Here is a 25,026-nt window from a genome sequence, read left to right as displayed (position 1 = left end):
TTTCATATGCAATGATACAGATAACGAGTATAGGATTATAATTTAAAGAATGTGGTATTGACTACTAAGAAAAGCTTATAAATATGTGCAATATTGAAAATTATTTTAATTGCATGATGGATTTTAAGCTACTATTTATATCAAAAATAGCATATATCTTAAAACTGACATTCCATCTCATCTAATTACTTTGTTCCTCATAGTAAAAAAATTTCTTTTAGGAATTGCCTGCTCTCTGTTTCTATTTCCTCTCTTTTCACTCTCTCTTAACACAACCCAACCAACTTGTATCACCATTACTCCAACAAACTATCATTTATTAAAATCACCAATGTCCATCTCAGTTTCACATCTAAAGGTCAGTCTTCATCTTCTCAAATCTTTCAGCTGCATCTGACAGAACTGATCTCTTCTTACTCTTTGAAAACTTGCCTCACGTGGCTTCCAGGACGCTTCTTTCTCTGAGGGTTCTTCCTTCAAAACTTCGCCCTCATAGTCTCTTTTGCACATTGCTTCTCCAGCTTTGCAACCTGTAAGACTCGGCCTCTTCCTTGGACCTCTCATCTTCTCTATCTACTCTTACTCCCTAGGTAACTTCATTCATCCCCACAGCTTTCATTTTTATGAATATTTCTAAATGTATAATCCTTGTTCTGATTTCTATCTGAGCCTTAATTTCTATATGCAGACACTGTTTCTATATGTCCACATGAGGGCCTAAAACACGTAATTGTAAAATCTCTAAGATTAGTTTAAAAATGTCCTGCGTATTCTGTCTCTTGAAAATAAATCTCAAACTGGATGACTACTCACCACCTGCCTCATTATGTGGTTTAAACAGCCGTTATCTTTTTTTTGCTTGGATTATTGTAACTATCACCTAATGAATCATTCTACTTCCATTTTTGTCTTCCTACACTCAGTTCTCTACACAAAAGTCAAACTCATCCCTTTTTTTACTACACTCCAGCTGCACTGGCCTCCTCACTGTTCCTTGATCATAACAATCATGCTTTAAATTGAGAGATTTTGCAGACATTCTTCAGTGTGTTAGAAAACTTGCCACTGCACATTTCTTGACCTTGGTCCTCACTTCATGATGTGGTAAAATGTCAGAGAAGTTTCTCTAGTCCTTTCAGCCGCCTTTTAAAACATCAGTTATTACAACCTAAAGTGTTATGTATTTGATTTGTTTAATTGCCTGCATTCTTTCATCTTAATCAAAGTTCCATAAGTAAAAGAACTTTCTTTGTTTCACTGGTCTATATCAGATTCTAAATCAGTGACTAAAAAAAGTCAGGATAAATGAATGAAGAAATAAAGGAAAACTTTTTAAAAAAGTTTTCTAAGTTCTTGAAGCATACTATTGAGAAGGATTCTTGGGGACATAGGCTTGATGTGAAAAATTGTTCTAATTGATCAGCAATGTGTGCCATGGGTGCTTAAGTGCTTTAGTGCCATACATTTCCTATCACTTACTCAGCTATATATATTTCCTAGTTCCTATATTTGCTTGTTAGAGTATCATTTCAATTTCTGCAGTTTAGAAAGATCGGTTTTTATTTGTGCAAATGTATGGGGTAACTGAGAAATGTTTTACATATATATGATATATAGTGATCAAGTAAGGGTATTTAGAGTGATCATCGCCCAAGAACAATACATATTTAAAGTATAATCATCTTTATCTGCTATCAAGCATTGAATTTTTTCCTAGAAAGACATTTTTAAGTAGCTTTGAAAGTAAAGCTGTTTTTAAATATATTAGGGCTAGATGGATCAGAAATTGTCTCTGACTAAAATAAATGCTAATCTGTATAGTCCATTTACCTTGCAATTCCATGGTGCAAAAACACTGAATATATTTTGTGTGTGGCTGCAAATGGATGCCATAATAGGATTCCTGAAATTCAAGTTGTTTGGAAAATGATATGCTTTCATATAAGCATAATTTCTGGCAAAATATTGATTTTAAAAGAAAGTTCCTTCTTTTTAAGTTTGCACATTATAATTGCATTCATAGACAGTTAATGGCATAATGTATAAGAGGAGTGAATTATTAGATGAGGTTTGGAATCACAATGCCTGAGTTGAATCTCATCTCTACTACTTAAGTATTATGTAACTTAGAGAGTCTACGCTTTGGCAAAATAGAGATAGTGATACCTATTTTTCAGAGTTGTGTAAGGTTTAATAGAAAATGTATAGTCTGTAATATTGTCCCTACATTAAAGTATGTATTCAATATAAAAGTTACTATGAGTGATGTAAAATAGTTGTGGTTGCCTATTTGGGTGCTCATCAACATTGTTTTTGTATTTCCAAATGTGTGTATGTATGAAAAAAAAATCAGTGGTTACATTAGGAACATATTTAAAATTGAAAAGTTCAATGCTTATATTTGAAAACGCATAGCTTGTGTTAGCCGTTCAAAAACTTAATGCTATTGGTGAGTGTGGAAATAATTTACTCCAGCATTCTTGCATGCACATATATAAAACGTGGAATCAATATTTTGTAAAAATCTGCAATGTGAAAGATATACCTTAATACAGTTATTCTTCCAAATTATCCAACAATTGTTGTTTGGCCTTCAATTTATAAAATGCGTACATTTGAAGAATTAAATAAAATTCAATTTGATTAGTTACAATGGAACTGGAAATTTGTACCATATTATGTATTTATGTTTTAATGGAAATTTAAGACATGCAAGTATATGTTTTTAAAGAGCTACGAAACCATCTCTTAATATTACTTTACTCTTAGCCACACATATATCTAGGGCAATTCTTGTGTTATAAGAACCTCCAACTGGCAGAGATAGCAGTTGACTAAATGGCATCATGTCCCTCCAAGTTGTCAGCCCCCTAAGTAAGCTGGGCAGGAGACTAAACAATTGCTTTAGCATAAGCAATCAGAAATAATACAAACAGGCGGGTGTGGTGGCCCACGCCTGTAATCCCAGCACTTTGGGAGGCTGAAGCAGGCAGATCGCTTGAGCTCAGGAGTTCAAGACCAGCCTAGGCAACATGGTGAGACCCTGTCTCTGCTAAAATGCAAAAACATAGTCAGGCATGATGGTGGACACCTGTGGCCCGTTACTCTGGAGGCTGAAGTGGGAGGATCACTTGAGTTTAGGGGTGGAGGTTGCAGTGAGCCAAGATTGTGCCACTGAACTCCATCCTGAGTGACAGAGTGAGACTCTGTCTCAAAAAATAAATATATAAATAAAAACAAATTTTAAAACCCTAGAGTTTTCAACTCATGAGATTTCATTTATGATATCCAGAATTATGAGACAGAGGCATATAACAAGTTAATTTTTAAAATTCTCAGTGTATCCATCTGTCTGTGTATTTTATTATAGTATCTAGCTAATACTAAAATGGTGAGCATTCATTTAAACACAAACACAGACACACGCATCAAGAAAACCAAGTGAATTATTTGGGGGAAAAATGCAAATGTGTGGAATTTGTGGAATTAATCCAGGCTAAAATCTTAAAAACAGGAGAGCCTCATCACTATTTAATTGTTCTTCTGTTTGCATTGAGAAAATTGTCTCTCCTTTTTATATGAGGCACAGGAAGGGGAGGCAATTGCATCCTTGAAAAATTTCCTCTCCATCAGGTTTCACTAGCTTTTTTGGGAGGTAAATTGACCCTGACTGGCAGCAAGACCTCTATTATGATATTTATGAGAGTTAATTACCAATGTTGAACTTACTGAAAAGTTTCAGAAAGAGCTCACCAATCTTAGTTTGCACAATCATTCAGGATAAAAATTGCTCTCTGATAACAGGGGACAGTGTTTGCCATTTAACCTTCAGTTTCTTTCTTTATGTTTTGGGGCTCTAAACCACAAAATAAATTACATTTTGTAATTAAGGCAAATTTCCTTCTGCCAGATAAATCATCCTAGATACACAAAGAGTTGGAAAATTGTTTCTTTAATCAATAGAAATTATTCAAACACTGAAAAGAGCTACTCTAACAAAAAAAAAAAAAAAAAAAGTCATGAAAGAATATAGAACATATAACTACAAAATATAAAATACAGTTATTGATATTTGAGCATTTTCAAATATCAGCCATTTGTGTTTGCTATGTAGACATTTTAAATATAGAATTCAGTGTTTTGTGATTCGTAGACTAGACAAGCAGCACAACAGATCTTAACTGGGGATTATATTGTATTAGAATTCCAAAAGAATAATCACCATAATAAACAGAGAAGAAAAGCCAAAAAGACCATTCACAGAAAATAGAAAGATGAAATAAATAAAATAAAAGACCTCACTTTAAATATGTGCTCTAAAAAAAAAAATCTTTGTCTACATCATGCTGATTCTCAGAGGTAGAGTATTTGTACATTGGTGAAAACTGCTTTCACAAAAGGATTGTTTACCACAATACTTAAGCCTGCTGTTATTGATCGCTGGCAAACTGCAAGCAGCAAGTGATGATTACCTCAAGAACAGGGTTTTCTTCTTTTTGTCCAATCTCAGCATGAGAAACTGGCAGCAGCAAAGCACCTCCACTGGTACAAAGCTACAAAGGCGAGTGCTTTCCTGCCAACAGCAGCCATCACTTGAATCGTAGAACTTACTTTAGCTGCTACTACTGCACAACTTGCCTGGATGGAGACTTAGTCCTTTCTGCCACTGGAGCTAGGCCACACTAATTTTCCTGAAACCCTAGAGTTTTAACCCAAGGTATCACAAAGATTCACAGCAGTTAAGATCTCTCTGATGCAGAAATGTTACCACATTCAGTGGGACTTGCAAAGGTTCGGTCTGAGATACGAACTTACTAACAAACTGTATAGCTGCACCTTTAACCAATATGGACTTAATGTGAGATTTGAACATTTTAGTGGCTGAAGGAAACAAATTCATTCCAAAAATGATGAAGGCTCTAAATCTATTAGTACTCTTTAAAAATTGCAGCAAAACTATTTGCTGACTAGAAAAAACAGTCTTGATTTTTTTTAATTATAAAGTTTTAAACATAAATATAATAAACAATATAAGGTCTAAAGATTTTATGTCTTTTAAACTTAAATAGGTACTTTTAAAAAAAGCAAAACAACTTTTGTAAAGGCAAAAGTATGAGCTTAGACGCCAAAATGCAGGTTTGTCTTTTATTTCTGTGTCAGCTGGGGCAAGTTATTTACCATTGCTATGTTACCATTTATTTAAACTACAAATTGGAAAGTTTATGTTAGAAAAAAGTAAGAAAATTTAGATAAAAGTACTGACATAAAACAGGCACTCAGTAAATGGCAATGATTTTGAAGTACAGATAAAGATTTTTACATATTTTATTATTAAGTTAATCACAGGTAAACTGCTTGGTCATGGTAGTAGAAGGTAAGTGTTGTAAAGAAGTGTTTCATTTAACATCCTGTACTTTATTTGCCCACTAAGTCACCATAGCTGAGAATAATTGCTGTGGTGATCTGGGTGGTGTCTTTGGGAGAGATGGGGAGCAACAAAGCAGACAAAATGACAACTGGTCTTAAAGTACCTGGGGATGTTAGTTGCTTCCTCAACTTGAAGGTACACTTGGTGACTTGATCCATAAGTCCAAGTTTTCATACATTACACATGAAGTTCATATTTTTCTCCTAGGATATTATCCTGGGTATAAACCACTTACAAGATTTCTGTTAAGGAAATTCTTATTGAAGGGAATGAAATTTAGGAATAAGAGGGTGTATGCCAAAATAATTTAATTTTGGCTATGTGATAGTATATTGCAGCACCATCATAAAATAATGTTTGTGTGTGTGTGTGTGTGTGTGTATGTGTGTATATATATAGTATACATACACATATATGTATGTATATACTTTATATACAAAAGAAGACTTTGGACTGGGCGCGGTGGCTCACACCTGTGATCTCAGCACTTTGGGAGGCTGAGGCGGGCAGATCACAAGGTGAGGAGTTCAAGACCAGCCTGGCCAACATGGTGAAACCTCGTCTCTACTAAAAATACAAAAAATTAGCTGGATCTAGTGGCATGCACCTGTAACCACAGCTACTCCAGTGGCTGAGGCAGGAGAATCGCTTGAACCCAGGAGGCAGAGGCTGCAGTGGGCTGAGATCATGCCACTGTACTCCAGCCTGGGTGACAGAGTGACACTCTGTCTCAAAAAAAAAAAAAAAAAGCAGACTTTGTAACCAACTTCAATGTTCCTCACTCTCCAATACCTCTGTAAACCATACTGACTGTCGTCCACAGCAAACTGAAAGTAAGTACCAGGAGGCAGCTCTTTTATGCTCACACTCATTGTCTCTTTGTACCACCTAAGCTAAATGCTCAACATAGTGACTTATTAGCCCTCAATCTGTTTATGCCAGTTCTAAGTAAAACTTATCTTGTAATTGTAATTGTGTAATTTAATCATTACTCACATCACTGAATTTTGAATACAAAATGAAAGAGTTGTCTTTATAAAAAATAATCTGCAAGCTTTAGAAAAACAAAATAACACAAGTTGCGTGTGTGTGTGTGTGTGTGTGCGTGTGTGTGCGCCTGTGTGGCATGTGTGTGTGTTGTATATGAGGAGTGGTCAAATTAAGTTTAGAGAGAACAACTGTGCAAGCTTTAGGTATTAATAATAAAAATAGTAAGTATTTTTACACTCAAATTACTTCACAGATGTTCTTGAGTTTTTGTTATACTTTAAAAGAACTGAAACTATTATAGATAATAAGCTTGTGATATATGCAAGAAAGGCAAGATACCATTTCCAATTAGAAGATCTGTACTCATAGAAAAGCCTTTAATCTTCAAAAATATAGCCAATGAATATAAATTTACATATTTTAAGTTAAACATTTAATGTATGTATATATCTTTCTATATGTTCTCCCACATATACTTTAACCACATTTTCCGTTAACCAAGAAGCAACTGTTCCTGATGGTAGAACATAAGGTTTCTTGTCTCTCTGTGTGTATATATGTGTATTCACACACTCAGCCATGCATATATCCATGCAAGGGCTTAAGGAAATTTTGGAACAACAAAGTTGAAAACTTATATAATGACTTTGAGGGATACTGGAAAGTTTAAGTTAATGTAAACCAATATATAGTGCCAGAAAAAAAAATAAGTATAGGAAGACTTTTAAAACTTCATATCAAAATACTTTTATCCTAAAAAATGAAAAAATATATAAAAACAAAAATTTGGATCTATTTACTCAATCTATATGACACAAATTATAGAATTGAATACATAGAGATGCTTTGGAGATTAACAGATCTAAAGAAAAAATTTACATCTCAAATGCAATGGCTATATTCACTTGATGGGGCTGATAACAGGGGCAGAAACAAACTCAAGAGCCTGAGATGCAAAATTAATTCTCTCACACTTAACCCAATGAAATAATAAACTGTCCTAATACTTTTGTCACTTAAGTGTGTAATTTAGCATCTCTATTTTATAATAATAATCGTGATAATAATGTCATCAACTCAAAGAATATAAAATCAGCTTAACATTTTCTTAAATTAGAAACATTATATTTAAGTGTTATCTCCAAGTATTTTTCAGTATGTCTCTGGTTAAACATGAGAACTTTTTTTTTAAATTTAACGAAGGAGTCTACACTGATTAAAAAGCCATTTTTGGTGGGGAGAAAAGAGCAGTTATTACCCTTTTGTGCAAGCATGTTATCCTCTAAATAAATTCATCATCTTATGTAGCATTCATATAAGTAACACTTTCTAAAATAAGCAGATTTAAATTAAAATTTTAAGGAAAACAAGACCATTTGGGCATTTCCTATAGAGATAATAACAATTGAATAGGATATTGTCACAGAACAATGTGGAGGCTTTGCATCATCAATGCAAAGGTAAAGCAAAAATGTTACTGAAAATAATTGTTGTGGCAATGCTTACATTTATTTTCAAATTAAAAGTCATTTATTCTGTGACTATATTTTATTCTGATGTCTTTCTATACAATGGCATGGACTAGGTGATTAATGTAATTGTATTCATTTGAAAGTGATGGGCACTTCAAAGTAAGCAAGAGTCTTTCAACATACTGCCATTGAAACTTACATTTTGATGGGTCAAAGAATAAATTGTTTTGGATTTCTTGCAATGTATCTACATTTTAATGTGAAAAAATGGGAATGGTATTATTTTCTGTGCTAGTAAAACTCTTTGTAGAGTAACCTTTATTTTTCTCTGTGAAGTCTGGGTCACATAACTTCTTGTTTTCTTAACACTTATCACAAATATAGATTGAAAATTCTTCAAGGCTATCCCATCACCGAAAATATGAAAACCACCACTTCCAATTAGCAGAATATGAAAAAAATAAAAGCTGGTATTCGAATGTCACTGAGCCAGCACAAAATGTTCTTTATAGCTATACAAGATGTATAATGACCTATAATTGTAAGTGTGAAAACCTGTTTTTGCTTACGCACCTCAGGAACAGAAACTCCTGAAGTGGGCAGAGTCTGCTGAAAAAGAGAAGTTCATATGAAAGCTGAAAAAGAGTCAAACTCAAAACAAAGTATCAATGAAGTTTCTCATATCATTATACTCCTGTGAAATAAATGAGTAAATTAAAAATACATTTCCTTGGTATAATTTTACTGCTTCCTTGAATTAAATAATTAAATATCTTTTCATTTAATAAGAAATTATCTAACACAGAGTGGGTTAGGTTGTGAAATTATTTATCCAAAACACAACTTCATCTACCCAAAGCATGCTGATCAACATCTTTGGCCAGCTTTAGCTCCAAGTTCCATTATCTTTAATAAACAATTTCCACTAATGTTTTTAACTTGCCCCTTTACCCATCCCACTTTTCATTTTGAAATCCAACTCTCATTCTTTCCTAAAAGTACTGTGTCTTTTCAACATAGACATAGTTTATGATGTTCATTTTGTTTCATGATACTCTGGAAATAAGAAAACATATTCCATTAATATCAGTAAAAGAATAAAAAGTATAATTAAATAATAAATAAGTGACAAGATTTTTACTGGAGAGTAATTTTTTTAAGATGGGATTAAATACACTGACATTAGTCTTCACGACTGTATTTTCCATTATCTACCACCACTATCCACTCTGTAGTTCACATTAGAAAGGTTTTTTTTTTTTTTTTCAAGAAACGATAAAAGATCACCTCAGAAGCCTGCATTCTATGGAAAGGAGAACATAAAATACAAATTTGGATAAATAGTTGACAAATCACACACACAATACTAGATAAAGATTCCCCATACTGGAGCAGGAGAAGAAAAGTTGGATGGGAAGCCAGGAGTTCTTAGATATTTGTGTGTCCCTGAAAAGAAGGAGGTAGTCAGAATATTCCCTTTTCTTCCCTAGATACGAGCTATCTGAGGGAGGGTCTGGGCAATGCTAGATTACCAAGATGGGTATGAAAAATCTGAGCCTCCAGGTATTATTATACTCCCTTACCCAGGATAATTTTAGAAAGGCAGCAAGAACCAAAAAAAAAAAAAAAAAAGCTGAACCTGAGATAGGTAAAACCTGACACCCTCACAGCTGCACAGAATAGAGATGGACTAAAAGAATTCAGTGCACTCAGAAGTCACACAGAAGAAGAAGAGGTCTAGCACAGCCCCACAAAAAATTAAGGTGTTCAGGAATCCAGCTCTATTTGGAAGATATTTCCGTAATATAAGTAGAAAGTACTGTAGCTGCAGATCTAGTCAAAAGAAGCCATGAAGTGGAAGAGTATGAGCTCTGGTCAACTATGCCATTCTACAGGAGAATCTAATAATTACTGCTGTTTGAAGATGAATTGACAATAGGTTTGGTAGAGCCTTTACCGAAAACTTCCTGATTTCAGTAATATTCTTGACTTCTGAGTCCAAATCAGTCTACATAACACCAGGGACAATGAATATTTGTGCTAGCTTCTCTCTGAGTCAATACAAAGATATTTGCCAACCTTATTGTCATTCTTTCTTAGCTTCAGGTTGAAGCTTAAGGTCTGAATGAACATTGCAAAACATGGATATAGTCCTTCCATCTTTATCATAATATATACAAGTTTGTTCTTCTTCTCATTCAGATCAGGAATGTAATCCTGTGGATCCTTATCCTATTCTGTGCCATGGACCCAGGAAACTCTCAGAGAGTCACAAGCAACCAAAATAAGAGACTTCAAGCAGCCTCCAGAACATGAGTCAGAGATGCCTTTTACCTTAGAAGAGTGTATGCTTACTAAGCATACATTTGCTGACAGCAGCCTGGAAAGCCAAGTGAAAAGATTATGGCTGTCTAAATGCTTCACAATAGCAACCAAATGCAATGCAGGAGCTTCAAATAGATCCCGGTCCACTTCCACTTTTACCACGCCCAAAAAGTAAACAAATAAAATCAACAGAAGGCATTTTTGGGATAACTGTAGACATTTGAATATGGACAAGATAATGACTGATATTATGGAATCATTGTTAATTTTCTTAGATGAGAATATAATAATGTCATTAGGTAGAAAACTGTCCTTAGTCTTAGAAGGTACTTGCTGAAATATTTACGGATGTGGTGTTACACTATGTGCAGCTTACTTTCAAAAGCTTCAGCTTTATATATATATACATACACATATATGCATATAGAGAGTAGTATATATAAAGAATTCATGGGCCGGGCGCGGTGGCTCGAGCCTGTAATCCTGGCACTTTAGGAGGCCGAGACGGGCGGATCACGAGGTTGGGAGATCGAGACCATCCTGAAATGGTGAAACTCGTCCTACTAAAAAAATTACAAAAAACTAGCCCAGCCGCGCCGTGGCGGGTCGCCTGTCCAAGCTCCCAGCTACTCAGGAGGCTGCAGGCAGGAGAATGCCAATGAACCCGCGAGGCTGGAGCCTCGCCACGTGAGCTGAGATCCGGCCGCCTGCCACTCCAGCCCTGGAGCGACAGAGCCAGCACTCATCTCAAAAAAAAAAAAAAAAAAAAAAAAAAAAAAAAAAAGAATTTATGGCAACATAATAGCAATTATTGACTATATGTGGGAAATACTTTGGATTTTTGTATTGTTAGTGAATATTTTGTAATCAAATTTGAGAGAAAAAATTCTTTCTACTTCTTCATTATATCCTTTAATGCTTAAAAGTGTGTAAAAGATGTTTCTACAATGAAATAAAAATATGTACATTATCTCAGTGAAAACTATGAAGTTGCTAGAAGGTTGGGAGAGAAGTCGTGGGAGTGGGCGGAAGAGAAATAAGGAGCACTTTTTCATAGAAACAGAGTTCTCATTTAAAGTGAAAAAATAGAGGTAAGTTTCTAGGCTGCTGGGAAAGAGGAGCAGAGAGAGAGAGAGGGAACTGTTAAAGATAAATGAAAAACAAGGGCTTTTGAAAAAGCAATATTTCAGTTAGAGTAGAAGCCCTTATTGACAGGCATTGCACTTTTCCAAATGTGTTCCTTTTGGGTCTCAAATCCAGAAACCCACAGGGGCCAAGAAGATAATACAAATAGGTAAGACAGGTCTGACGTTGCAAAGGCAGACTATGCCATGCTGGATAATACACATCCCATTTAAAGTTATCCAAAAAAGAAAAAGAAAAGACATTGTGGTATGAAATTGAAACCTAGCTACCACTTTGCTATTAATTAGTAATTTATGGATAACATACCTGCAGTCTTCCTCTTTCTCAGAGCAGCAGGGATATGAGATATCTACTGATAGAGAACAAGTGAGGTTGGCAGAGAGGTGGTACAACGAAAAAGGTAATGAAACAGAGGTTTGTCACTTCTTTTCTGAAAATAAAAAAGCAGTTTGCTAAGGATGAGTAGAATGATCAACCAACACTGATGACCCAGCTGGAGCTAGAAGTTTTAAATATGTAAGAGAGAAAGCCACTAGCCCTATGAATTTTCTTATGCAACACTCAGCCTTCTGAGAGCAACACTACAAATTTACTCCAAGAATAAGAGTGACAAAACCAACATATATCTAAGCTAATTTACAATCAAAATGTGTAGACAAAGAGTTATATATTAAATGTACACACCCATTGGTAGTTTATTTCTGTTACAATTAGCAAACCATGGTACTTAGATCTAAAAGAAAAGTAGAAACCTATTAGAAAATAAATTTAGCTATCATATTACTTCCTTTTTTACTCTCCTGTACTTAATTTTTAAAGATCAAAGATGAACAGAGTAAATGTTTTAGTTTTCTGAAAATTATCATGAGTGCATGATTCTAAATGTAATATATTTTAATCAGAATTAATACAGAAACTGTATGTTTTATTTAATCCAATGTGAAGTGTGACTACAGAGGAATGTGANAAAATCAGAGAGCTTAGATGCCTAACCCAGGAAAATAAAGTTAGTGACAGAATATTGCTTCCCTAACCCAGGCTCTATTTATTCAAATAACAGTAGCTGCAAGAAGAGACTTTTTAAAAATTACTATTTTTAGCCATGCCTTCATTTTTTAAGTGATTTGGGAATAAAATTATTTTAAAATATTGATGAAGAATGAAAAATATTTAGAAATCACTATATCTACAAAGTGATACACACACACAAACTTGTTGTTTTGCCTGAAAAACTGGTTTGAATAATAGTATGAATTAATTTAACACAATAACTTCAAATGCAGTGAAGTGTTCCAAATAAAACTATATTAAATAGCTGTTTTTCCTTCATATACAATTGGATATCTCTGACATCAAAAAAGAAGAGACAGAGACAAAGACTAGGGTAAGGTAAAGAAAAGTTATCTTCATAAAATGACACTTTGTCTTAGCTGAACAGGTAAAGTTGTTCTCCCACACAAGATAATAAAATGTATTATCTCTAGGATATAAACATTATATACATTTTTGGCTTCCATGAATTTTATTTTTATATTTCAGTTTCATATAATTTGTTTAAACGTTATAATTCTTGAGGTCCTTAATTGTGTACTCTCATACATATGAACACAATGTAAGTTTTAAAAAGGAGATGAGATAAAAATGATTTCAATACTATTGTTTTTATTAAAATGTTTAGTACAAGATTATTTCAGTCATAATGCAAGCAAGACAATGAAAAGAATCATAAATCATTTCTCTTTTTCATAAAAACTCTGATATGTATAATTAAGATGCAACTATAAAAATAAAACATTTTAAAAGCTACACATATTGTAATCTTATCTAGAGTCCCTTGACTACTTCTCACCTGACTCAACTTATAAATCACGTTGCTATAAAGACACATGCACATGTATGTTTATTGTGGCACTATTCACAATAGCAAAGACTTGGAATCAACCCAAATGTCCATCAGCAACAGACTGGATTAAGCAAATGTGGCACATATACACCATGGAATACTATGCAGCCATAATAAAAGATGAGTTCATGTACTTTGTAGGGATATTGATGCAGCTGGAAACCACCATTCTCAGCAAACTATCACAAGAACAGAAAACCAAACACTGCATGTTCTCACTCATAGATGGGAACTGAACAATGAGATCACTTGGACACAGGAAGGGGAACATCACACACCGGGGCCTATTGTGGGGATGGGGGAGCAGGGAGGGATAGCATTAGGAGATATACCTAATGTAAATGACGAGTTAATGGGTGCAGCACACCAACATGGAACATGTATACATACGTAACAAACCTGCATGTTATGCACATGTACCCTAGAACTTAAAGTATAATAAAAAAAAATAAAGTTTGCATTAACAGAAATTTAATGGTAAAATATATTTTAACTGTGTTTATTTCACTACCCTTCAACTGTAATTGCTCACAAAATATTCCATACTTACTTAGTAAATATGAGTGTTTATGTCTATTTGTATTTGTAGAGTTTTGCCTGGAGGCTATTGATAAGAAGGGAGTGTGAGGCACCATCCATCCTCTCTCCCTCAATATGTGTTTAGGTGTGTGTCTGGCAAGGACATGCAACTGAAATTTCAGGAAAGGTAAAACTAGTGCAATGGGTACCTAGTGCAATGGATGTTTAAAAACTTAAAAGATATCAAATGTTTTCAATAAAAATGTAAAGAATTTATCTTTATAGAGATATCCAAATCATCTCAAACATGGATTTCTAAATACAAAAGCAATCAGCAAGAACAACTAAAACAAATTTTAGCATTTTTGGCTTGCCTAGTTGATTAGCTAGCAAAAGACGTCACTAGAAATGAGTAACACCCTCTACTTAGCTAGGCCTCATAAACTCATTAGAAGTAAACATCATTAAAAAGGTGTTCTTTAATTTAAGTCGTGACCATAAGAATATTTGAATATTTACACACTTGTAAAATAATTTTACAATGACTACTCATTCTTTTACCCCACTTTCTGGTATATTCTACTCTTTTACTCTTCATGTCTATTTTCTCTAGTTTCTCTAATCTGTTGTTTTCTTTCCATTCCTTTTCTGAAAGGCTGGTCTAGGCTCCTTGAATTTATTTCAAGCATTATTAATTGTTGGGGACTGCAGCATGAACATAAAAACAGCTTTAGAACATGGGGTATTGAGTAAAGCAACTATTGCTTCTGCCACTTGCAAATTGAGTAGTTTTAGGTAATTTTCTTAATCTCCCTAAACTTCACATTCCTCAAATGTTCACTAGGCATCATAACTATACCTACCTGTAGGATTAAAAGGATGATGTCTGACACATTTAAGTTCTCAATAGATGGTTAACTGTTTTATTAACATTAGAACCAAAATTATTCCCTTGGTTTTCACTGCCTGCTTAAGAACTCAGCAAGAAATGATGGGTTACACTTTCTTCATCTGAACCTTTTTTTGCTGTTGCTAATAAGTGGATGAGAACCAACAGAATTTTAAAATAAAACATCTATTTGTTTTATACAGTAGAAATGGTGGAGGAGGGTAGAGACAGATGAAAGAGAGAAAGCAATGGAGAAAAATGGAGACAGAGGAAGCTCTTAAAAGAAAGAAAGAACAAAATTCTCTCTCTGATGTTTTCTTCAATTATGGAAACTGTTCTTTCCAAAGACTGAGCAAAGAAAACAATGAAATCGAGGAGCAGAAAGATGGGAATTGATATTTAGAGCAACCACCTTCAAAACACATTTCAAAATGAAACATGCACATCCTATAGACTATTTATTTTTTCAGATTATTCTTCAGAACTCTTAATTTACATATAATTCATTAATAGAAACCTATTTATGAGTGTGTGTATGTATATGTGATTATGTTTGTTTATGTTTGGGACAGGGGTCTGAGGGATGTTGGTAACTTGAAAAAAATCACCCCCTTCAAAGAACTCAGTATAATAGACTGATACATATAAATTTCATGTTCATAAAATTAATTTATATTTCCTATTATACCTATTTTATCTCCTTATAAAAACATGAGCCAGTTCTAGAAATTTATCATTGTATAGTTAGTGTATTGCTGCTTTCCAGAAAACAAAAATAGTACTATAGGTAATGAAAGTACATTGATAATAATATTTAGAATTAAAGCCTAGATCTCCTTTTTACCCTCCTTGGAAAAGATCTTGAATTAAAAAACAAAGAGGTTATAATGGAATTTGCTCTTGTCTTTTGCTCCTTTAAATATCCATTGATCTCATGCCAAAGTATTTTCTAACCAGGTTAAAGTCCAATTCTGTACTCACGTTAGGCTAAGATTCAATTGAGTTAAAATTTTACACTGACTGCCAGTCAACCTTATCATGAACTTTCATTATGTGCATGTAATTAATTGGGTCCAACGAACAATATCAGTTCTGAGTTATAGACTCTTTTTCCCCGACCATATAATTAGAATATAATTACCCACAGGATATCAGAATGATGCAGAACCTTTCCTCTAAATGCGCCCTCATTAGGAAACAAGTCTCAATGTACATTTATTCAATCAGTGTGAATTAATTAAAATGTTACTGAAATAAAAGAGGGTAGCAATAAAGAGTATCTGACATCTATTAAGAGAGTATCACTTGAGATCTGCATGCACAGTTTATATTTAAATCCATTTAGCTGAAATAGAAACTTTGCTATGTAATGTTATATACATCCAGTGTACTAGGAAATCTGAGTACATAAATCAGTGCATGTCATCATTTTTTAAAGGAGTATAAGATATGATAACTATAAAATCTTTAAGAAGTGGGTAGGAATCTAAGAGCCCCATTATTCCATAAAGATGTTATCATCAGATAGAATCTATCTGGTGGGCAAAAATCATTTTAACTCAAACTATCTAAACAATTATTGGTTTAACCTACAGCCTTATATTACAAATCTGAAAATATTTGTCCCAATATGGCTTAGGAGACAACAACTGGAAAAGCCCAGATTTGTGAAAACTATAATTATTTTTGTATTTTTATAAAATAACCTGAATTCCTTAAGCTAGCTCAAGTTATTACAGTAGCATATTTTCTTTAAGCAGCACATTCAAATACAGCTCAGAATATCTTCTTTTTAAAATAATAAATAATACATCATACCACACATTCTGATTATAAAAAACATATTTAAAAATAGTAGATGCTCAAAGAAGCTGAGGGACACACGATACACAGCCTACAAGAAGCTGCTTATTCAAACAGTAACATTCTACCTAAGAACTATTCATCTTTATTTCTCCAGGCATATAGTTATATTTAATTAAGCTTTGTTAAATAAATAAGTAACCCTTGTACAAAGGAATACTCAGCATTAGTCAGAAACAATGTCATGAACTGTTAACACAAAAATTTCAGAGCTACACGTAATAAAGTAAGATATATACATATTTTCAAGCTTTCAGTGTTATTATATATTCCTCAGAAATTTTTAGATCCAGAAATAGGTTTTATAAAACATAGTTCTGGTAATAAAAATTTGGCATTCACTTTTATAAGTAGACATGCACCACTTCGTAATGGAAATTCTGCGTAAGTATTAAGATAAACTAGGCTATCTACAAATTTATACTTTTTAAATGCTCTTTAGGAGCAAACTCCAACCAGTTTGAAATTATTACTCTTTTTTACAAGAATGTTTAACTCTATAAGATTATATATTTATATATGTGTATATATATACACATATGTGTGTACACATGTATATACTTGTGATTGCAACATTCAAAAATATGTTTTATATACATATATACACATATATTCATAAATATATGTATGCATGTTGTAATCACATTCTGGTATACCAGTCTATTCAGACACTAAACTGGTCTTGGTGGAGACCACAAGTGAGACAAATAATGGTTCCACCCTGCTAAGCAAATGAAGATTGTCTCAAAAAGGTTTGCTTTACTGTTAACTTAAATTTTGTTTAGAATTTCAGTAATAAATACATGTAGTTATAGCTGCTTGCTGAAAATATTCTACTGGAGTAACATTCACTAAAATGCCACATTAACTAAGAGAAATTACAACCAAAAAGCCACAATTTCTAAACAAGAGAATGTGAATATTTTTGAAGCTCCGTTTTATAAAAAACATCAATTTTCATTTTCTGAACACAAAGAAGAATGAATATTTATTATATTTTACATGGAAAACTATATTGCTTAAATTATATTTAAAATCAGATTTTTAAACACAATTTAATATCCAGAGAAAAACATCTCAATTCTCCTCAGAATTCTGAAGATGTTCCCTTTATATTCTCTACCTGCTGTAACTCCTCATTTTACATGTGAGGCATTTTACAGTACCATCTATTGGATATTTTCTATAACTACAACACCTAACAATCTCAAGCTTTTCGAAATTTAGTAGTAACTATAAAATCCTGCAAGAGCCATTCCGGAAACTAAATACAATGCTAATTTGGTATCCACTAACATTTCCTCATCATCACACACTTTAAACTCAATTTTATTAGCTTGTAACAAAATGATTTAATTATGAGTTATCAATGACTTTTTAAAACTAAGCCGCCTTGTTATATATTTGTTTTAATTTTTACTTAATATATATGTTACTGTCTGATATATATTTTTTCTTGACTCAAGGAAAAGAGTGATAAGTGATGGGAATTTTCAAAAGCTGACTGAATGTTATTCATTCACTCAGCAAATATTTGTCAAGCATCTAGTCCATGTCCAAATCAAATCAGGCACTAGAGACACAAAGATAAACCCTTTTGCTTGGAGTGATAAGAATAATGGGGGTGCTAGTCAATGAGCATGAGGGACAGTTTCACAAGAAACTTTTCAAGTTCAATTCCTGCTATGTTGGCTTTTAAGTTTCTGTGGGATATCCGAGCGAAGATTTAAAACATGAAGTAGGGCCTGGTGCAGTGGCTCATGCCTGTAATCCTAGCACTTTGGGAGGCCAAGGTGGGCAGATCATCTGAGGTCAGGAGTTTGAGACCAGCCTGGCCAACATGGTGAAACTCAACTCTACTAAAAAAATACAAAAATTATCCCAGCGTGGTGGCTTGCTCCTGTAATCATGCCTACCCAGGAGGCTGACCCAGGAAAATCGCTTGAACCCAGGAGGTGGAGGTTGCAATGAGCCGAGATCACACCATTGCACTGCAGCCTGGGCAACAAGAGTGAAACTCTGTCTCAAAAATAAATAAATAAATTTATTAATTAAATCAAATTAAATTAAAAAACATGAAGTGAGCATTTCGATCTAGATGCATGTGGGGAGAGTGGGCTCAGACACATTAAAACGTGGTAGCTCTAGCTCTGGAATTGGATAATATAATTTATAAATTGTGGGTGTAATAAGATGAGAATTGAACAAAAAATTGAAGTTTTATACATATTAAGGAATGAAAGGAAGACTAGGGATTTAGCAACATTGACAAAGTGTGGCTTAAAAGGTAAAAGAAAACCTAGTGGAAATGTGCTGGATGAGTGTTAGAGGCTATGAAAGGTAAGCATCTCAGTGTCAAGCACTGCAGAGCATTCAAAAAAGATTATACTTGGAAAGGGCTTCCAGTAGATGCTGTTGGTAGCTCAAAGCAGATCCTATGCTACCTTACCAGAGCAATTATCACCAGTTGTTATGAATGTTAACTTACGAAAGCTTGCAGCCGTCCCTAAGAATTAACCTTTATCCACAGAAATAGGCTGTGCTAGGAGGCCCTAGAGAATGACTGATTTATATAGGTGAGAAAAGGCCAGCCTTCTTGCCTTAAGTTGGAAACGATCCTATGACAGGATTTTTGCTCCAAGGCCCTAAAGGTACAGGACAAGGCTAAACTGTCACTATGATCAACTTTCTTGCTTAGAGCTTGCCTCTTCCTTTTTCTGCCTCCCTCCCTTCATTAAAGGTTTTGTTTGTTTGTTCGTTGGTTTGTTTTATCTAAAGAACTTTTTCTCCCTCCATAAATCACACAAAGCCAAATCTTGGCTTAATGCTCTACTCCTTGGAAACCCACCTAAAAGAGTGCAATTTGATTTAGTAAGGATAGCAAGAACAAGTTCATATCTCTGTTACAGTCAGAAGTTACATTAATGTGGGCTGAGAAGGAAGAGAGGAATGTGACACAGTGGGTGTATCTACACACCTGCACAAACATACTTATGGTTATGCGAAGAACCAGACAAGAGCCAGCATGCAAATACAGGAAATAGAATTGCACAGGAGAAGGACGAGCAGCCCTTTCACTGGAATGAGTTCTACAACACACTAACAGTAAAAACAATATTGAACTACTGGACTCAAATCATGACCCTGTTTAGTACTAACTTACGTAAGTGTGCTGGATTATACCTTGTCTGGGTTTTTCCTATTGTGAATTAGGAAATTGATATTTTATTAAAGATTTGTGACAAATGCCATGAAGGGAGAAAAACGTGGAATTCCAGGAGAATTAAGGCAGAGAATACTAGAGTGAAAGAAATCTGAAGAATATATGCATTGGGTGACTCAAGGATGTTGAAGAAATGATAATCAAGGGAAGTAATTTGAAAATATTTGTGGTCAAGATAACATGAGAGTAATGTAATGAAGAATAGATCACTAGGTACAGAGCTGTAACCTTTCAGGGTTTGGGTTTCCTTGGGCAAATAAGGCTGAATAAGCCGAAGCTCTTTAGAGTATTAGCAACAGAATTTCAATGATAGATTTTTATCAACTAGACTGGACAGCAAGGTGTGGTCATGGAAAGCTCAAGATAACTATCCTTATTCCACATAAAGGGGAACACGGGTTGAACTAGGGAACAAAGACAGGAAGGAGACAGAGATTGTGGTATTATTTACAAAATTGATGTGTTGACCAAAAGTTATATGTGACTTAATTCTTCATCAGGTTTCAAGTAAAAGTTGAGAATAAGCAAGCTATATTTAATAGTAAACAAAAGAAGCCATGTACATAAATAATTTCTGATCACCACTGTTTCAGTAGGAATCATTAGAACTACAGGTTACCCTTGCAAGGGGAAATTTATCTTTCAATGTCTAGTGGTGGTTAAGAATGTCTGGTTTTGACTGCATTCAAAATTTAAAAATTAAAAGATACAAATGATACAAAGCATTAGTTTCCAGTGTAATGCCATTGGATCTAGATATATGCCTTGTGCAACCCCAAATTTCTTTGAAAGGTGAGAGTAGAAGATATATTATATCAACATAGTTCACATATTTGGGAGCTTTTATGCTATAGTTTGTAGCAATTTAGTTTCACTCATGTTTACTGAGAATAACAAGTTTTGCACATTCTTGCCAACACTGGGTATTATCAATTTTTAAAATATTTGCCAAAATGGATAGAAAAATTAAATCTCATTGTGTTAATTTATATTTCTTCATTACTTTTTACAATACAGTGATTTGTTTTACAATATAGCGATGGCATTATACAATACAAAGATTTGTTGTTGCTATTGTTATTGTTGTTGCTATGATCCTTATCTTTAACTTGATTTGTAAGTTTTGGGATTTAGCATTTTCTTTAAAATAAATTTTCATTGCTCAAGGCAGTCAACATTTTATCTTTCTTGTTTTGGGAAAAAAAAAAAAAAGAAAAGGCCATGCCTAGGTGAAAATTAAATCTTTAATTCACATTTGATTTTTTTTTTTGTAATAGATGTAATGTAGAATTTACCTTACTCTATTTTCATGTGGTTATACAATAATCCTGACACTGTTGATGTTCCACCAGATTTCATTTATGACTTTTATTACAGACTACATAATTACATATAGTTCAATATGTCTTTAGACTTTCTATCACATCTTTACAATTTTTAGAGCCATATTATTTTGATCATTGCAAATTTAACAAACATATTTTTAAGATTTTTCATTAGAATAAGCATTATCTTATTACTCTTCCATTTTAAGACTTTATAATGTTTATGTACATTTATTCTTCCAGGCAAAATTAGAAACCATTTTGTCCAGCCAAAAAATTGCATGCAAATTGCACCAAGTAGATACATTAATTTGAAGTGACGTAGGTTCTTTTTCATTCAGTTTAATTTTCTTTACACTTAAGAGAACAATTTAGTTTTTTTAGTTTTTCGTTCGTTTATCTGTCTGTTTTGCTTAGGGATAACATGATCTCTTTTCACTTTGTTGCCATTCTCCACAGTAGTAAAAGGAGATTTTCTTCATCCTCTTCTCCAGATTACTTATTTAGTTGTCCTGTGTTGATTTTTGCCTTATTTTAATACAGATATGCTAAGACATTATTTTTTTCTATGCTCTTTCTTAATTCTTTTGTTTCTTTCAAGTCAGTGCATTATAAAGCAAACGTTTTCTTTAGTATTCTTGACCATCTAAAACAATTGCTATTGACATTTTCTTCTGTTTGGTGCAATAAAACTTTATGTATGGCATTCATCTCACTTTTATCTGCCATCCTTCTTTATTTTTGAGTTGTATAGCTATTAGTATTTTATTTGGCAACAGGTAGACTCTTTAATACCAAAATGCACTTGGGTCATAAACAGTCTGCATTGGCAGTTGTTATAAAAGAGAAAAGTCAAAGGAAACAAATACAACTACACTGATTATTGCACTATTGTTTAGGTACTGTCCAATACAGAAACAACTTCATACAGAAAAATTAATCTCAGGTCTCAGTAACCACAAAATAATAAAAAATATTTTCTCTAATTGAATACAATCAAGCCTATAATATTTATTTTTGCTAAAGCTACCAAGAAACTCAGGGAAATTCTGAAAAAGTACCTCTGTTAACTTTGAATGGTATTGCCAAATAAATTTGAGTTTTAACTTAATTTTGGCACAAACTGACTATATTTTATTTTGCTGCATATGGTATATTATATAAGCTGTTTTGAATACTGTTAGCAATAACTTGTAAAATAATTTAAATCATTCATGAATATATAATTTACCATCCTCACTTTAGAATCAGACATATACAATACTCTTTGTTTTAAGTCTATTTTTAAAATTTAGCTTTTAATACATTTCAATCTCTCTTTGGATAATGCTCATGTATGGCTATATGTTTAAGATCTCCAGACACCATCAAGATGGCTGACTAGAGGAACCTAGCACTCATCTCTTATACAAAGAAAGGCTACAACAGCAAATAAATAACCACAAATCAAATGGAGCATATAAGGGAGAACATAAATTCAGCAAGAAAATGATGAAGCCCTTCTAAGACATGGAAACTCCTGATGGCACCATAAAAATAAAAGCAAAGCAGCTAGCCAGGATCAGCATAGAGGTAGGAGAGACTCTTCTTTGCAGGGAAAAGGTAGGTGGGAGATTCCCCAGCCATCTACATTCCCATCATAGATGTCTAGAATCCTAGGGAGAGAAAAGCCCTCTGCCCTCACAGACCCTGAGCCTAGTACAGAATGTTTCCTGGAGTTCACATGACTGTATTGTTCCAGAGAGGAAATTCAAGCTGGGTGCCTCACACTTCTGGGACCCAAGCTGACACATCATGGCATTATTTTGAGAGAAGAACCATGACCAGAATACATTCTGACTTGGGCCAATATCCCCTTTATCTCTACATCCATAGTATTCCACTGATATTCCCCCACATCCACTGAGAAGGCTACAGTCTCATGAAACCAACTGGAACAGGTGGTACAACCATGTCCTCAGTATCTGAGCCCATGTAGCTCCCTGTACTCCAGAAAATAGATGATCTAAAACCTTAGGAAGGCTGCCTCCAGGACATAGGTAGCTGAAGCATGTGCTCACCAGAGCTTGAGAGCCACCTGTCTTATCTGCCACCACCAACAGTGATCTCTCCCTTTCTAGCAGTGGGGCCACCACATATCCATGTGCAATGTCAATAACCTGCAAACCAGCTTAACTGAGGTCCACTGCCAATGCCCCAGGGTGTGCCATCCAGGGGCCCAAGAGCATCCTCCTCAGGAACTGCTGCAATTTCAACCCCAAAACACTGACCACTCCAATAGTGGGGCTGCTGTGCACCTTCGCACACCATTTAGGAGCCAGAGGAGTGGACCAACCAGGGTCTACTGCCACCAACACCCACCCATGCCTGCAAATATCCCCTAGGGTCCTGAAGACTTGCCTACCTGGGCTTTCCCAAAGAAAGTTATTACACAGCCTCCACAAACAACTGCAGCCTAAACTACCAAGTAAATCACATATGCTACTGATTTGATTATAGCAAAAAAAAAATCATATGGAGAATACATTACTGTACCTACGTAGAACCAAAACCGAAGCACCTAACCTAACTGACTCTACAGATACATCTATAGGAAAAAAAGTCTTACCCCATGAAAGCTACTTCATAAAATTGAAAGAAGTGGCAGCTATACCAGAGATGTAGATATCAGTGTAGAGATGCAAGAAACATGACAAAGCAGTAAAACACAACACCTCTAAAGGAAAATAATTATTCTGCAGTAACAGACCACAAATATAAAAAAAATCTATAAAATACTTGAAAGGGAATTCAAACTAAATCTCTTTCAAAAATTCAGTGAACTACAAGAGAACACAGATAGGCAACACCATGATATCAAGGAAAGAATTCATGATCTGAATGAGATATTCAACAGATATACAACAGAAATTATAGAACTGAAGAATTCAATGAAAACATAAAAAATACAGTTGAGAGCTTCAACAATAGACTTGTCATACAGAAGAAATAATTTCTGAGCTTAAAGACAGATCTTTTGAAGCATCCTAGTCACACACGAAAAGAGAAAAGGAATTTTAAAAGAGTGAAGAAACTCTATGTGACATACAGGAGAACAATAAGCAAACACGTTTTTAAATTCTGGGAGTTCCAGAAAGAGAATATGGGGAAAGGCATGGGAACCTATTGAATAAAATAATACTTGAAAATATCCTATGTCTTGGGAGATTAAGTAGACATCCAGATACAGGATGCTCGAATATCCTCAAATAGACTTAAATTAAAAAGGTCCTATTGATAGTGACAGGAGACACACAAATTCCTAGGCAGACAGGGATGGGGCCCCAGTGAAACCCAACCTTCAAGCCAAGGACAGTTTAAAGCCTGAAAACCAAGATGCCAGTTCCAGATAGAGTCCACAGCTGGCATGAGAACTTCTATCTCCATCTCACCCACTTGCCCTTGATTGGTTCCTTCTGAATGATGTCTTTTAACCAATCAAATTATACTTTTTTCAAGACTGCCCATGGATCCATCAGCATGCATTCCCCCATTCTAAGCCCATAAAAACCCCAGACTCAGACTCACAAATGGCTACTTGTTTGGGGGTCCTCTCTCGTTGCCAAGAGCTTTCCTTCTGTGGCTCAATACAATTCTACTTCACCTTACTCACTTTCTAGTGTGTGCATACCTTGTTCCTTTAGGTCACGGACAAGAAACTTGAAATCTTTGAACTGCAGGAGCAAAAGAGCTGTAATGTTCCTGCTTGCTGAGGGGCAGGTGGTGAGAGTAAAGAGTGGTAACATTATCTGCCGCTTGTTGAACAACGGAGAAGTCACTGGGTGCCACCCTCTCCTGCTTGCTGAATAATGGGAGCAAAGAAGCCATTGGGTGCCCTTACTCTCACTCACTGAACTGTGGAAGTGAAAAAGCCACAACACTATCTGAGGCAGATTATAGTCAA

General features: G+C 34.4%; 1 protein-coding gene across 3 annotated transcripts in view; it reads right to left on the bottom strand.

The window, feature by feature from the left end:
• DGKB (diacylglycerol kinase beta) overlaps positions 1–25,026 on the bottom strand; it is a 780,654-nt gene that overhangs the window by 481,872 nt on the left and 273,756 nt on the right. For 2 of the 3 annotated variants that reach the window (XM_017889062.1, XM_017889063.1), the window contains exon 13: positions 8,464–8,499. The exons of the other annotated variant lie outside the window; for it this stretch is intronic. In XM_017889062.1, coding sequence (XP_017744551.1) covers positions 8,464–8,499 — 36 coding nt within the window. The remainder of the gene's footprint in view (positions 1–8,463; positions 8,500–25,026) is intronic. 3 annotated transcript variants of the gene reach the window in all.

This window comes from Rhinopithecus bieti, unplaced genomic scaffold (assembly GCF_001698545.2).
Source record: "Rhinopithecus bieti isolate Rb0 unplaced genomic scaffold, ASM169854v2 scaffold_16834, whole genome shotgun sequence".
Lineage (NCBI taxonomy): Eukaryota > Metazoa > Chordata > Mammalia > Primates > Cercopithecidae > Rhinopithecus > Rhinopithecus bieti.
This window is presented reverse-complemented; position numbering and strand designations above follow the sequence as displayed.